Source organism: Balaenoptera borealis (assembly GCF_965194805.1).
Source record: "Balaenoptera borealis genome assembly, chromosome: 19".
NCBI classification, from domain to species: domain Eukaryota; kingdom Metazoa; phylum Chordata; class Mammalia; order Artiodactyla; family Balaenopteridae; genus Balaenoptera; species Balaenoptera borealis.
The window spans coordinates 59,820,908-59,835,664 of record NC_138878.1 but is presented as its reverse complement, the minus strand read 5'-3'; the positions used below and the strand labels follow the sequence as shown (position 1 = coordinate 59,835,664).

Here is a 14,757-nt window from a genome sequence, read left to right as displayed (position 1 = left end):
TCAGAGAAGACCTCATGCTGGGATATTTGAGTTGAGACCTGAAGGAAATAAGGAGGGAGGGAGTTGTGCCAGTCTCTGAGGGGAGGGGTATCCCAGGCAGAAAGAAGAGAAGCCCTTGGAGGAGAAGGCTTGGAGGAAGGGGTATGATTGGCATGATGACAAGGAGGCCGGTGTTGCTGGAGCAGGGAGAGCCGAGAGGGAAATGAGGGCAGAAGTAGAAGGGACCAGATCACATAAGATCTTCTAGGCCTTGGTGAGGAGTTGGCTCCGACTCTGAGCAGGATGTGGGGATGACAGGCAGCAGGGAGACTAGGAAGGAGGTTGTTGGATAGTCATTCATTCAGCAGGTACCTGTTGAATAAACTACTGTGTGCAGTAAATCTCTTTTAAAAGATGCACCTTTTTCACCCTCCTCAAATTATTGTTAACAGTTTATGCAGTAGCCTTCTGAAACTAATCTACTCCTCAAAATCATCCTGAGAGGGAAACACTGTTACCATCCCTGTTTGACAGAAGAGGCAGCTGAGACCCAGCTGTTTCTTGCCTCGGGTCATCCTGTGTATACATACACAAACTTGACAAAAGTCAGTTGAATTGTATACATTCTTCTGTGATGCAACAGGCTGTCACTGTCATCTTTTCATGATGATAATACATTGAGATCCAACCTTTTTTTTTTTTTTAACTATATTCTCCCTTTTCTACTTTCTGGTTTCTCCTTTCAGTTTTTTTTTTCTTTTTTTAACATATACACATGTTTTCCTTTCTTTTGTAAAAAGGGAGCATACAGTAAACATTGTCTTCACTTTACTTGCTTTTACTTAAAATGTGCTAGAGCCCACTGTTTATCAGTGTATAGAGAGATTTTCCTCATTCCTTTTTTTTTTTCCTTCCCTCATTCCTTTTTATAGTTACATAGTGTTTTATTATGTGGATGTATCATAGTTTTTCGGCCAGTCTCCCTACTTGAGAACATTTGTGTTGATAATAGTCTTTTTTTTTTTTTTAATAAATTTATTTATTCATTTTTGGCTGCGTTGGGTCTTCGTTGCTGCACGCGGGCTTTCTCTAGTTGTGGCGAGCCGGGGGTACTCTTTGTTGCGGTGCATGGGCTTCTCATTGCGGTGGCTTCTTTTGTTGTGGAGCACAGGCTCTAGGCACACGGGCTTCAGTAGTTGTGGCTCGCGGGCTCTAGAGCGCAGGCTCAGTAGTTGTGGCGCTCGGGCTTAGTTGCTCCGCGGCATGTGGGATCTTCCCGGACCAGGGCTCGAACCCGTGTCCCCTGCATTGGCAGACGGATTCTTAACCACTGCACCATCAGGGAAGCCCGATAATAGTCTTTTGCTATTAGGAATAGTGCTGTAATTCATACCTTTCTTATTTGTTAATTTTGCCAGTGTGACTTTGGGACAGATGCCCAATAGTCCCCCGCCCCCGGCCTTTTAAAGCACAACTCCATAGTAATCCAGAAAATGGCAGAAATATAATTTAATTAGGCCTTCTCTGATGCATTGAGTACTTAACTACGTACAGGACTCTGACTGGCGCTCCTCAGAGCTATGTTTTAGGAAGCTTGCTCTGGTGTCCAGTCCAGAGTACAGCCCTGATGGAGAGACAGGAGGCACTGAGACCAGTGAGGTGGCTGCTCTGTGTTCCTTTGTTCAGTCATTCAGCAGGTGTTTGCGGTCAGCCCGTTATATGTAAAGTACTGGAGGTGAGGCTCGGTACTCCATGAGGTACTGCCTCTGAGCTGGGAGACATCAGTCTCCCCCAAGTTGCATCCTCATGGACACGTACAGTCTGATCCAGACTCTGGAAGGGGGAGGGGCTTCAAAAGACCCAACAGAGACCCAACAGGCTAGAAAGGAGGGTTGAGCCCTTTGCAGCTAGTGAGGTAAGGTGCAGAGCTTGGCCTATCCTCTTCTCCAGGGAGTACCAGGCAGCAACCATGGCAGGCAGCAGCGGGGACAGCGTCACTCGCCGGAGCGTGGCATCACAGTTTTTCACGCAAGAGGAGGGGCCGGGCATTGATGGCATGACCACATCAGAGAGAGTGAGTACGGAGAGGGGTTTGGAGTGGGAGGCACAGGCCCTGTCTTTGGGCCATGCACCTCTAGGCGGCAGAACCCAGGGAGCGCCGTCAGGGCTGGGCTGGCAAGGTGAGTACTGTCACATGCCTTTCACCTTCCTTCCAGGTGGTGGATCTCCTCAACCAGGCAGCACTGATCACCAATGATTCAAAGATCACAGTGCTCAAACAGGTGAGGGGAAGGGGGTGATGCTGGGCTAAGCAGGACAAGGGGAGCCAGGATGGGAACCTCTGGAAAAGAAGACACTGGTAATAACACTAGTGTCCACAGTTAAGCACTTGGGATATGCCTGCCATGGTGCTCAGTGCTATTCGGCCACGCTGTCATTTAATTCTCACAAAAACTCTATGAGGCAGGGTAATTTCTTCCCTGTTTTATAGAGAAAGAAGCAGAGTTTCAGAGCTTAAATTAGCCCAAGGTCACTCTGCTAGCAGCTGGCTGAACTAGGACTTGAATGCTGGATTCAGACTCCAAATTCTATGCTCTTGATCCTCGTATTTGCTCTCTGCCAGGGTCCTATCCAGTGGGGAAGACGTGCAGGTCACCAGACAGTGAGGACCCGGAGTGGGCAGGGATGGGATGGAGGAGCCCAGAGGGGTGTGGAACCCAGAGGGAGCTTCTGACCCAGCCTAGCGGTGGGGAGTCAGGGAGAGCTTTTTAGAAGAGGGGCGTCTGAGCTGAGACCTGGATGATAAGGAGAGAACCAGGCCAAGTGAGAGAGGGAGAGTGTCTTGACCGGAGGGCATAATAGCTTGTACAGAGGCAAAAGAGGGCATGCGGAATTGGGGAGGCAGGTGGAGTTCAGAGGTTGGGAGGTCAGGTTGCCTGGGTGAGGACCCCAGTTCTACTTGTTCAGCATGTGGCCTTGGGTAGTCGATTCCACCTCAGCAGTAGAGTGGGGTCCTGATGGGGCCTCCCTCGTGGAGTGGTTGTCAGGGCTGTTCAACAGTGCCTTGGGTCATAGGCAGTGAGCTTCTGTGAGAATGTTTTTGGGAAGGGCTTATTCCAAAGAGCCTGGCAGGTACAAGGGCCTCAGAAAATGTGTTCTCGTTGCCATAAAATGCCTGATGAATTGTGACAGTTGAGTGGGGAGTAGAAACAGAAGGAGAGTGGAGAGAATTGCTGGGTGAGCCTCAGGAAGGTAGGAGTCCTGCAGCACTTCCCTCTTTTCTTTAGCCTCCATCTGTAACACGTACTCACTATCCACCAGGACCTGTGCCCTGTAGCATCTTATTATTGAAGCCTCACAACAGCCCTATAAGTTGTTGTTTACAATTCCCATTTTACAGAAGAGCAAACTGAGACTCAGGGGAAGCCACTTGCCCAGGCCATGGTAGGAGTGGCAGAGCCAGGATTTGAACTGAGCTTATCTGCTGCCTACCCCTGTGCTGTTTTCTCCTGCATGTTCCTGTCTGCACTGATTGGACCCTGGTTTTATATGTGTGTTCCTCCTTCCCATCCCCAATCTCCTTCCAGGTCCAGGAACTGATCATCAACAAAGATCCCACACTACTGGACAACTTCCTGGATGTGAGTGACCGACAGGAGAGAAAGGGTGTGGGTGTAGGGATAAGGGAATGGATCCTGGTGCAACTCTGACCTACCTTCTTCCTGACCTTGGCAGGAGATCATCGCTTTCCAAGCAGACAAGTCCATTGAAGTGCGCAAGTTTGTCATCGGCTTCATCGAGGAGGCATGGTATGGGGCGGTGCGGGGAGGCCCTGGGAGCACCCCTGCTGGAGTCAGCCTCCTTGGCGCCTGGCCCTGCCCTGAGAGTCTTGCCCTCTGCTTCTCAGACCCATTCTCCCTCCCATGCACAGTGATTCCCCAGCAAATATTTAATAAGGTCGAAATCTTGGACTCATCCACAATTCCTCTACTTCTCCCACACTTCACATCTGCATCATCAGTAAGGACTATCGGCTCTACCTTCAAATTGTAAACAGCATCTGACAATTTTTGAGCTACTTCCCTTGCTGTACTAAATACTTTACCTACTTTGTTATTCGATCCTCAAAATAACACTGGATTATTTGTTTGGCACATTTAACTGAAGACAGAACTGTGACTCAGAGAGGTGAAGTGAGTTTCCTAAGGTCACACAGCCAGTATGTGGCCGTGCTGGGATTTTAACCCGTGTCCATAACACCATTGCCCAAATTCTCAGTCTCCACCTTTTACTGGGAGAATTTTTTTTTTCAGTTGAGGTATAGCTGATTTATAATATTATATTAGTTTCAGGTATACAACATAGTGATTCAAATTTTTTATACATTATATTCTACTTAAAGTTATTGTAAAATATTGGCTATATTCCCTGTGGTGTACAATATATCCTTGTAGTTTATTTATTTTATACATAGTAGTTTGTACCTCTTAATCCCCCTACCCCTATCTTGCCCCTCCTCCCTTCCCTCTCCCCGTTGGTAACCACTAGTTTTGTCCTTTTTTTTTTTTTTTTTTTTTAAGGTATAGTTGATTTACAATATTATATTAATTTCAGGTATACAACATAGTGATTCAGAATTTTTATAGATTATTACTGGGACAATTTGTGGTAAGTTTTCTGAGTTTGCCAAAAAACTTTTTGTTCGACAGATACGTATCACATAACTGCTATGTGCCAGGCATTTGTGTCAGACTGTAGGACTGTAACAGTGAATAAAAACAGGTATCGTTCCTGCCTTCATGTAGCTGACAGCTGAGTTTCATATTTTTGACTGATTAGCTTAATAATTAAATTCAGATTGTAACGTGTTATGAAAATACACATTCTGAGCTCTAGGTGTAGCATTGAATTTATTCATTCACTGAATAAATATTTATTGAAGGCCTTTCATTTTTTCCTTCAACAAAAAATGAGACTCTGCTAGTACTCAGACTAGAAAGGGTCCCCCACTTTCAGAGCCCTCAGACTTAGGTAAACAAATTAGTAAACAAAACCAGTGATTACATAAAGCAGAGTGCTTTAAAGTAATAATGGCTAGTATCTATTGAATGCTTTCTATGCTGTTCTAAGAACTTTACATGTGTTGTTGCAGTTTTCACAGCAAGCCTTGAGGTAGGAACTATTCTAAATGAGACACAGTTGCTTATCCAGATTTACAGTTGTCTGGCTCTGCTGCCCCTTATGTGAACAGCAGGGCCCTAATAATAAAGAACAGTGGGGGTTACAGGACCAACCTAGACAGTGTTCGCGGGCAGCTCTGTCTGAAGGTGCCAGGCATTGTTCTCAGCTTCCAGCTGTGCTGGCGAACAAGAAAGGTGCCCACCTCCGTTCCAATCTCCTGACACACTGACCCTGATTTACCTTTCCTTGTGGACCCCAGGCTCCCATCACCTGCCCAAAGACCACCTTGACCGTGCCCTTTTTCCTCCATCCCCTAGCAAGCGAGACATTGAGTTACTGCTGAAACTGATCGCAAATCTCAACATGCTCTTGAGAGATGAGAATGTGAATGTGGTGAAGAAGGCCATCCTCACCATGACTCAGCTCTACAAGGTGGCCCTGCAGGTAAGAGCTCCCTCCCCACCTGGGGCTGTCCCCGCCTGACAGGTCTCATTTACAGACTCATCTGTTATAGTTCAAAACCAGCGTCAGATCAGATTCGTTATGAGCAAGACGTGCTGTTGATCTTTAGGAAAAGACAACAAAGGGGTTCTAATGTCTAATGGTCAGGGAGTTGCCATTAACCCATCCTTCCATCCATCTGTGCATTCATTTGTGCATTCAACAAACATTCCCTGAGTACCTCCTTTGTGACCAAGATGGGCCAGCCAGGTCCACACTGTGGTGTGATGTACATTAACATTAATGAAAGGAATGAATCCATTTAATCTCTGCCACCACCTTGTGAGGTTGGCACTGTTGTTCCTTTGGCTTCCTTAAGATCTGAGTCTTCATCACTCTCGGTTGTCGCTATCTGTGAACCTCATGAGGGCAGGACCAGACCTGGCTTGGTCACCACTGGGTCCTGTCCCCAGCATCACCTAGCATGGGGCCAGAGACAGAGTTGTAACTCAGTGAACATTTCTCCAGTGAATGTATTCATCATCATTTATGGATCTCTGGGAGTTGGTGGAGTTGGTGATTGATGTCTTTTCCCCATCTGTCTGTCCGTCTGTCCATCCCTCCCTGGCCCACTCGCAGTGGATGGTGAAGTCACGGGTGATCAGCGAGCTCCAGGAAGCCTGCTGGGATATGGTGTCTGCCATGGCTGGGGACATCATCCTACTGTTGGACTCTGACAATGACGGCATCCGTACCCATGCCATCAAGTTTGTGGAGAGCCTCATTGTCACCCTGTCGCCCCGCATGGCTGACTCGGAGGTGCCCCGACGCCAGGAGCACGACATCAGCCTGGACCGCATCCCTCGTGACCATCCCTATATCCAGTACAGTGAGTGCCACCTATCAGCTGGTGCCATTTGTCAGTCACTGCACTGGCTCCCTTCCTCTCCTTCTCCCCCTCACCCCCTTTTTTCTTGGTTTTTCATTTCTGGAGTCAGTTTAAAACAGTGCTGAAGAGCCCTGATGCTAGGTTCAAATCTCAGTGTTACCACTTACTCATGTGAGCTTGGGCAAGTTACTCCTCTCTGAACTTTATCTTCTTTTTGTAAAATGGAGGTGATAGTAGTACCCCTTTCACAGGTTTGTTGGGAGGTTCCATGAAGTCGTGAGCACTTAGTAGTAAATACTAGCTAGTTTTACAGTTTTTCTAATTGCAAATTATAGAAGTAGTACATGCACATTACTGAAATGTCAAGCAATAAATATAGAGGGGTATAAAGGGAAAATACCCCCTCCCCAAGTCCTGCTTACCAGAGATGAATACTGCTAAGAGTATTGTTTTCTTTCAGACCTTTTCTATGCAAAGATATTTATATGTATGTATTCATAGTTTCTGTGTCTGTCTGTTGGCCCTGTTTTTACAGAAAACAGGGCCATGCTTTATACTTTCAACTGAGAGGCATTAGAGTGTAGTGGCTTGTATTTGAATCTCTGCTCTACCATTGAGCAACTGACCTCTTCTCTCTGATCCTGTTTCTTCGTTGGTAAATTGGGGGTCATTATTATGGCATCTACTTTAGGGTGTAGGTATGAGCATTTGGTGAGTTAATGTGGCTGGCATAGTAAGCATTCCACAAATATTAGCTCTTCTTATATGTTGTTTGACAACCTTTTTTTTTTTAAATTAATTAATTAATTTGTTATTTTTGGCTGCGTTGGGTCTTCATTGCTGCATGCGGGCTTTCTCTAGTTGCGTCGAGTTGGGGCTACTCTTCGTTGCAGTGTGCGGGCTTCTCGTTGCGGCAGCTTCCCTTGTTGCAGAGCACGGGCTCTAGGTGCACAGGCTTCAGTAGTTGTGGCACGCGGGCTCAGTAGTTGTGGCTTGCGGGCTCTAGAGCACAGGCTCAGTAGTTGTGGCACACGGGCTTAGTTGCTCCACGACATGTGGGATCTTCCCAGACCAGGGCTCGAACCTGTGTCCCCTGCATTGGCAGGCGGATTCTTAACCACTGTGCCACCAGGGAAGTCCCTTGACAACCTTTTGAACTCAACAAAATTATCTTGTTACATCTTTTCCTAACAATATCATGTTCAGATGCTACAAAGTATTCCATAGTATGGTTACATCACATTCTATTTTTTTTTCACTATTTCAGATAATGTGGCATCCAGTATGTTTTTGCATAAGAAATGTCAAATATGTCAAATATGTCAAAATATCTTTCACAGTTGTTAAGAGTTAACTTTTGGTGACTGGATCAAGGAGCGTGGTGATAAAAAGAACTTTGAGTTCTTTGTCTGTGTGTACAGACATATACATATTCAAAGTTTTACATCAGTGTAGTTCAGACAGTCAGATTCCTTATAGTTGGATATTTTAAATTATTTCTACTTCTTCACTATTGCAAGCTCATGCTTTGAGCAGCAGCTCTAAATTTTTATACTCATTAATAGTCTTATAGTCAGACTCATCAACCACTAAATTTTCTGTGTTTTTTCAGCCATTCACAGCCATCCGTGTATGAGGATCTTTCTCCTTTTGGTCCCAAAGGCTGCTCTCTCTGGAGGCCAGGGAGAAAGGGCCCTACTAACTGGTTCTCTTCTCTCCCTCATTAGATGTGCTGTGGGAAGAAGGCAAGGCAGCCTTAGAGCAGTTGCTCAAGTTCATGGTGCACCCCGCTATCTCCTCCATCAACCTGACCACAGCCCTGGGCTCCCTCGCCAATATTGCCCGCCAGAGGCCCATGTTCATGTCTGAGGTGATTCAGGCCTATGAAACCCTGCACGGTAAGTTGGTCCCCTCCTTCTCCCCTTCCCCTGTCCACAGACCAGGCTCCTCTATTCTGAGGAAATGTGAGCTAGGTAGTGGGCCCATAAGGGATTCATCATCAATCTAGTAGGTTGTGGACACAGGGAAGGATTCTCTAGGCTAGACATGTATATTTCGGTGGTTGCATGTGACAGAAACCTGGTTCAAAGCTGATTTTAATATTGAGGTATGTGTGGGTGAAATGACCTGGTTGGTGTCTGTGAAGTACTTTAAAATACTCCAGCTCTGCCCTTCTCTCCCCCAAAAAGCAGGGAGGATCGATGTGCCAAGATCAGCAAAATGTTGATGGGTACATGGTGATTCATTATACTGTTTTCTCTACTTTTGTGCATGTGTGAAAACTGAAAAGTCTGGGGTTGAGGCATGAGTGTGTGCAGATCATGAATCCCTCTCCATCTCCTGGCTCTTATGTGTCTCCTTCCTTGGGGTAGCAAAGATGGCCCCCAGTTGTTACAGGCTTCCATTCCATCTCCTTGGCAACCCCATGGGAAAGAGAATGTCTCTTCCCAATCATTCCAGCAAAGGTCCAAGGGCTCATTGTTTCTGATTGGCCAAGAAGATATTGTGAGCCTATCTTTGAACCAGTCACAATGGCCAGGAGATTGCAGTGTTCTTACTGGCCCTGAGTCTCTTGCCCACTTGGACTGAGAATGGAGCCGAGGTGGTTCCCTCAAAGGAAAATGGGAGTGTTGTTGGCTGAGGAAGTGGGAAGGGATGCTGGGCAGGAAAGATTGCAGGCATCCTCTTTCTCTCTGGAACAGGGGAGGCTTACTTGTCAAGGTGATTGTTAGACATTAGAAAGTCATTCTGGTGTCAGGGACCAACGATGAACTGTTGTGGCAGTTCGGTTGGGACATTCTGGAGGTGATTATAGCCTTCCCCAGGGCAAGCATGTTGGAATTTCCAGACCAGAGATGGAGGGAGATGAGACTATGTTTAATGAAAGGGAGGGTGAGTTTTCTCTTTGTTTTAAGGTTGACTAATACTGAAGGAGACCTCTCAAGGATTTTGAGTATCAGCTTGTACAGGGGGAAGGCCATACATTAGATCTGAGAGCGAAGGAACTTTTCTAGGAGATGTCCGCCACCACTGCCCAAGCTGGGGCTTGGGAAGTGAGGGTGGCAGGGCCCCATGAGCTCTGTCCACAGCGCGAAATTCTTGCTACTTTCCTCACAGCCAACCTGCCCCCAACGCTGGCCAAATCTCAGGTGAGCAGCGTGCGTAAGAACCTCAAGTTGCACCTGTTGAGTGTGCTGAAGCACCAAGCCTCCTTGGAGTTCCAGGCTCAGATCACCACCCTGCTGGTAGACCTGGGCACACCTCAGGCTGAGATCGCCCGCAACATGCCCAGCGGCAAGGACGCCCGCAAGCGGCCCCGAGATGACTCAGATTCCGCGCTCAAGAAGATGAAGCTCGGTGAGCTGAGGAGCCGAGTCAGGCCGGGCAGGAGGTGGTGGCGGGGACTGACCACGTTCGAAATGTCTCATTACTTACGGGAAACTGTAAGCTAAATTTACATTATAAATTATGTTGTATAAATATGGTGACATATAATAAGTGGTATCAAAGTAAAATTACTGAAGAATGTAATACACTTACAAGTAATTATGAGTTACTTAAGCTATACAGGAAGGAATAAAATGAAAATAGTCTCTCTTTCATCCCTCACCCCAAAAGTAACCACTCCACAAGTATTAACACTTAGATTTTCTTTCAGAAATGCCTTGTATGTGTTATGTGTGTAGAGTTCTCCTTCCCTGTGCTTCATTTATAAATCGAGTCTCTTTTTGAAGTAAATTTTTTTGTTTTTTTGGCTGTGCCATGTGGCATGTAGGATCTTAGTTCCGAAACCAGGGATCGAACCCACACCCCCTGCAGTGGAATTGTGGAGTCTTAACCACTGGACCACCAGGGAAGTCCCTGAAGTAATTTTTTAATGGTTGTATTATTTATCAATAGTGTTGACCATGGCAACCTTCCTTACTGTAAAAAAAAAATTTTTTTAAGTGCTCGTTTGTTTCTAGAACATTTATGAAAGAATTGAGTTTTGGATTTCCCTGGCGGTCCAGTGGTTGAGACTCCGCACTTCCACTGCAGGGGGCGTAGGTTCGATCCCTGGTCAGGGAATTGGGATCCCATGGCGCAGCCAAAAAAAAAAAAAAAAGAATCAAGTTTTGTTTTCGTTTTTTTTTCACTTTGAAAAATAACTTTTTTTTTTTTTTTTAATTTTATAGCTACTTTTATTTTTTTTTATTTATTTATTTTTGGCTGTGCTGGGTCTTCGGTTCGTGCGAGGGCTTTCTCTAGTTGCGGCAAGTGGGGGCCACTCTTCGTCGCGGTGCGGGGACCGCTCTTCATCGCGGTGCGCGGGCCTTTCACTATCGCGGCCCCTCCCGTTGCGGGGCACAGGCTCCAGACGCGCAGGCTCAGTAGTTGTGGCTCACGGACCCAGCCGCTCCGTGGCATGTGGGATCGTCCCAGACCAGGGCTCGAACCCGTGTCCCCTTCATTAGCAGGCAGATTCTCAACCACTGCGCCACCAGGGAAGCCCGAAAAATAACTTATTTTGATATAAGGAGTGAGGTAAGGATCTATTTTTCTCCCCCTAATTAAGCACACAAAGCAGAACGTTCCGTACCTTATTTGTTTAGGAATTATCTTGGAGTTTTTCTATATGTGCACATGGAAATCTGCTGCATCCTTGTAATGGTGGCATAATAGTCTATAGGGTACATGGACCACTTTAACCAGTCCCCCTGTTGGTGGACATTTCATTTGTGTCCATTTTTATAAAGTAATGAAGATTGCTGTAGTGTACAGTCTTGCATGCGTGTCAAGTCATGAGACAAGTTCCCAGTAGTGGGATTGATGGGGCAAAGAGCTTATACATTTATTTTTTGCCAACCAATTTTATTTTTCTATTACTTTCAACTTTTCATTTTGAAATAATTTCGAACTTGCAGATAAGTTACAAGAATAATACCAAACACTCCTGTGTGCCCTTCACAAGGTGGGGATCACACATTCCATTTAGTTGTCACATCCCTCGAGTCTCCCAAATCATTTCCTCAGCCTTCTTCTATTTCATGACCTTGACGTTGTGAAGAGTCCAGGGCAGCTGTTTGGTAGAATGTCCCTCCTCTTGGGTTTGTCTGCTATTGCCTCCTGATTGGATTCAGGTTCTACACTTTTTGCACGAACACTGCAGAAGTGATGCCCCGACTTCCTCTGTGTGTTGTGAGGAGGCACATGATGTCAGTCTGTCTCATTATTGGTGATGGGAATTTGATCTCTTGGTCGAAGTGATGACCGCTGAGTTTCTCTAGTGTAAAGTACCCTTTTTCCCTTTGTAAATAATAAGCTGAGAAGAGATACTTAAAACTATGTAAAATACTAGTTCTGCTTCAAACTTTGTGTGGTTTTGGCATCCATTAATGATTGTTGCCTGCATCTACTATTACTGTCATGGTTATAAAAAGGTTTCTTTCTGCATTTATTACTTGGCATTTTGCTGTAAGGAAGAGCTTTCTTTTCTTCTCCCTACTTTATTATTAGTGTAGACTTCTGGATTCTTATTTATTCTCTGGATTATAATCCATTATTGTTGTTTTTCATTTTGTTACTCAAATTGCCTTATATTTAGTAGCAGGAACCTTTGAGTTGGCTCCTATGTCCCTTTAATGTGACCTGTAAGTTTTTTTGAGCATTTCTTATTTTCTGGCATAACAAGGTGTTCTAGACTCATCGTGTACTTTCCTTACCCCAGCCTTCAACCAGCCATTTCTCTAAGGAGCCCTGGTTTCTTTCCTTCTTTTTTTTTTTTTTTTTCTGGTTTCTTTTAAGTAGGGAATAGTTTCAGAAACCAAGATCTGAGCCATGGATATCTCCATTACTGCTGGGTGCATTTAAATTCTTTTTTTTTGGCCGCACTGTGAGGCATGCGGGATCCCAATTGCCCGACCAGGGATCGAACCCATGTCCCCTGCGGTGGAAGCTCAGAGTCCTAACCACTGGCCTGCCAGGGAAGTCCCGAAATTCTTGATAGCAGTTTTCCAAAAAATCGCACCAGCGTATACAACCCCAGCAGTGTGCGAGTGCCAGTTACCCCATTCTTACCAGCCCTGGACATTTGTAAACTCTCTGGGTATAAATGGTATCCTAGGTCTCAGCTTGCTTTTTTGCATGTGTTGGAGTCAGGCTGCATGTTGTTTTACATTTATTAGCTACTTTAATTTCTGTGAAGTGCCCGTTCTATTGTGTTGGTCAGCCTTTTGTAACTGAATTGTATGTGCCCTTGGTTAATGCAGGGTATCAGTTCTTTGTTACATGTGTTACAAACTTGAAGAGACTGCATAACATTTCATCATATTTTTGCCTTAATCTACTTAAATCATTATTGAACATTCTAGCTTTTCCACTCTTATAAATACAGCTTTGAGGAACGTCTTTGCACACAAAGCCTTTTCTCTAAGGTTCACGTTAATTAGTTTTTTCCCTTGAGCTAGAACCGCTGTGCTTGTAGTCACCCAGCCTGTTATTGATAGAAGTTGTGTGCCATATCTCTGTACAGTCAATGTTGCAGTGAATTCTCTGTACATCTTACCTTAGCTATATCTGTAAGTTTTTTTTTTTTTTAAGGTATATTTATTTATTTATGGCTGTGTTGGGTCTTCGTTTCTGTGCGAGGGCTTTCTCTAGTTGCAGCAAGCGGGGGCCACTCACTATCGCGGCCTCTCTTGTTGTGGAGCACGGGCTCCAGACACGCAGGCTCAGTAATTGTGGCTCACGGGCCCAGTCGCTGCGCGGCATGTGGGGTCTTCCCAGACCAGGGCTCGAACCCGTATCCCCTGCATTGGCAGGCAGATTCTCAACCACTGCGCCACCAGGGAAGCCCCTGTAAGTTTTTAGGGTAGATATTTAAAAGTGGAAATCCTGTGTTGAAGAGGTGTGCACATTTAAAATATTGACCTGCTATCAAACTGCCCTTCCAAAAGGCAATACCAGTTTACATTTCCGCAGTTCACACCCCTATTAACAACGGTCACTACTAACCTTTTTTTTTATTATTATTTTAAATTAATTAGTTTATTTATTTTTGGTTGTGTTGGGTCTTTGTTTCTGTGTGAGGGCTTTCTCTAGTTGTGGCAAGCGGGGACCACCCTTCATCGCAGTGTGCGGGCCTCTCATTATCGCGGCCTCTCTTGTTGCGGAGCACGGGCTCCAGACGCGCAGGCTCAGTAGTTGTGGCTCACGGGCCTAGTTGCTCTGCAGCATGTGGGATCTTCCCAGACCAGGGCTCGAACCCGTGTCCCCTGCATTGGCAGGCAGATTCTCAACCACTGCGCCACCAAGGAAGCCCACTACTAACCTTTTTATTTTTTGTCAATCGTATAGGCAAATTCGCTGTCTTATTAGGATGTTTTTACATTTTCCTGATTCCTGGTGAGGTTGAGCACTGTTTCAAACGTAGGTGTTTTTAAACAATAAAGCTCTGTGAACTTATTACTTAACCTTTTTGTCTTTTGGAGCTTAGTGTGATCAGCCAGGCTGGTATGGCTTATTCCCATTTCCCAGATGAAGAGAACTGAGGTCTAGAGAGAGGCAGGTAGTTCCCCAGGGTCATATGGCACAAAGGTCTTCATCTGCTGCACTGTTCCTATTTGCTGAGGCTGCCTGGGGGCTGGGACCACTGGGGGTGCCTGGGAGGAGGGGAGGGCTGCTGCCCTCTCTAGAGCCATCATCTTGTCTCCTTCTGTATCCCAGAGCCCAACCTGGGGGAAGACGACGAGGACAAGGACTTGGAGCCAGGCCCCTCAGCGACCTCGAAGGCCTCAGCCCAGATCTCAGGCCAGTCAGACACAGATATCACAGCCGAGTTCCTACAGCCTCTGCTGACACCTGACAATGTGGCCAATCTGGTGAGGATGGGTGGGGGCCATTTCCCACCAGGCAGGGAGGAAGGGTCTCTAGTCTTTTCTCTGCCCCTCCGCTCCACACTGCCCACCTTTTCCAGATGACATCAGACCTGAAGCACTTTTCTGTTTTCAGTGTTGGGAGGGTGTGGTCCAGTGGGCCTTCCTCACTTTGGATGGACCTCTTCTTGCATGATCTTTACTCCTTCAGGAGGTTGCTTGTCACTGCCCCCCCCCCATAATCCCCCTTTGGGTTTTCTGAGTCTCCATCTACACCCACGCATTCGCACTCTGTCCTCTCCTTTGCAGGGAGGGTCTCTTAACTGTAGAGTGAACCCCATGACTTGTTTGCTAAGTGGTGTAGGATTGGCATCGGTGGGGTGGGATGACCAGTGTTTTCTTTGGATTTTCAAA

At 46.0% G+C, this 14,757-nt stretch overlaps 2 protein-coding genes across 2 annotated transcripts in view; both read left to right on the top strand.

The window, feature by feature from the left end:
* MYPOP (Myb related transcription factor, partner of profilin) overlaps positions 1-1,461 on the top strand; it is a 32,223-nt gene extending 30,762 nt beyond the window's left edge. The window contains exon 3 of the mRNA XM_082370179.1: positions 1,425-1,461. Coding sequence (XP_082226305.1) covers positions 1,425-1,446 — 22 coding nt within the window. The 3' untranslated portion in view covers positions 1,447-1,461. The remainder of the gene's footprint in view (positions 1-1,424) is intronic.
* SYMPK (symplekin scaffold protein) overlaps positions 1-14,757 on the top strand; it is a 37,014-nt gene that overhangs the window by 2,162 nt on the left and 20,095 nt on the right. The window contains exons 2-10 of the mRNA XM_082370141.1: positions 1,930-2,053; positions 2,196-2,261; positions 3,567-3,620; positions 3,715-3,788; positions 5,478-5,604; positions 6,241-6,490; positions 8,218-8,388; positions 9,608-9,847; positions 14,195-14,349. Of these exons, the coding sequence (XP_082226267.1) occupies positions 1,949-2,053; positions 2,196-2,261; positions 3,567-3,620; positions 3,715-3,788; positions 5,478-5,604; positions 6,241-6,490; positions 8,218-8,388; positions 9,608-9,847; positions 14,195-14,349 (1,242 nt within the window). The 5' untranslated portion in view covers positions 1,930-1,948. The remainder of the gene's footprint in view (positions 1-1,929; positions 2,054-2,195; positions 2,262-3,566; positions 3,621-3,714; positions 3,789-5,477; positions 5,605-6,240; positions 6,491-8,217; positions 8,389-9,607; positions 9,848-14,194; positions 14,350-14,757) is intronic.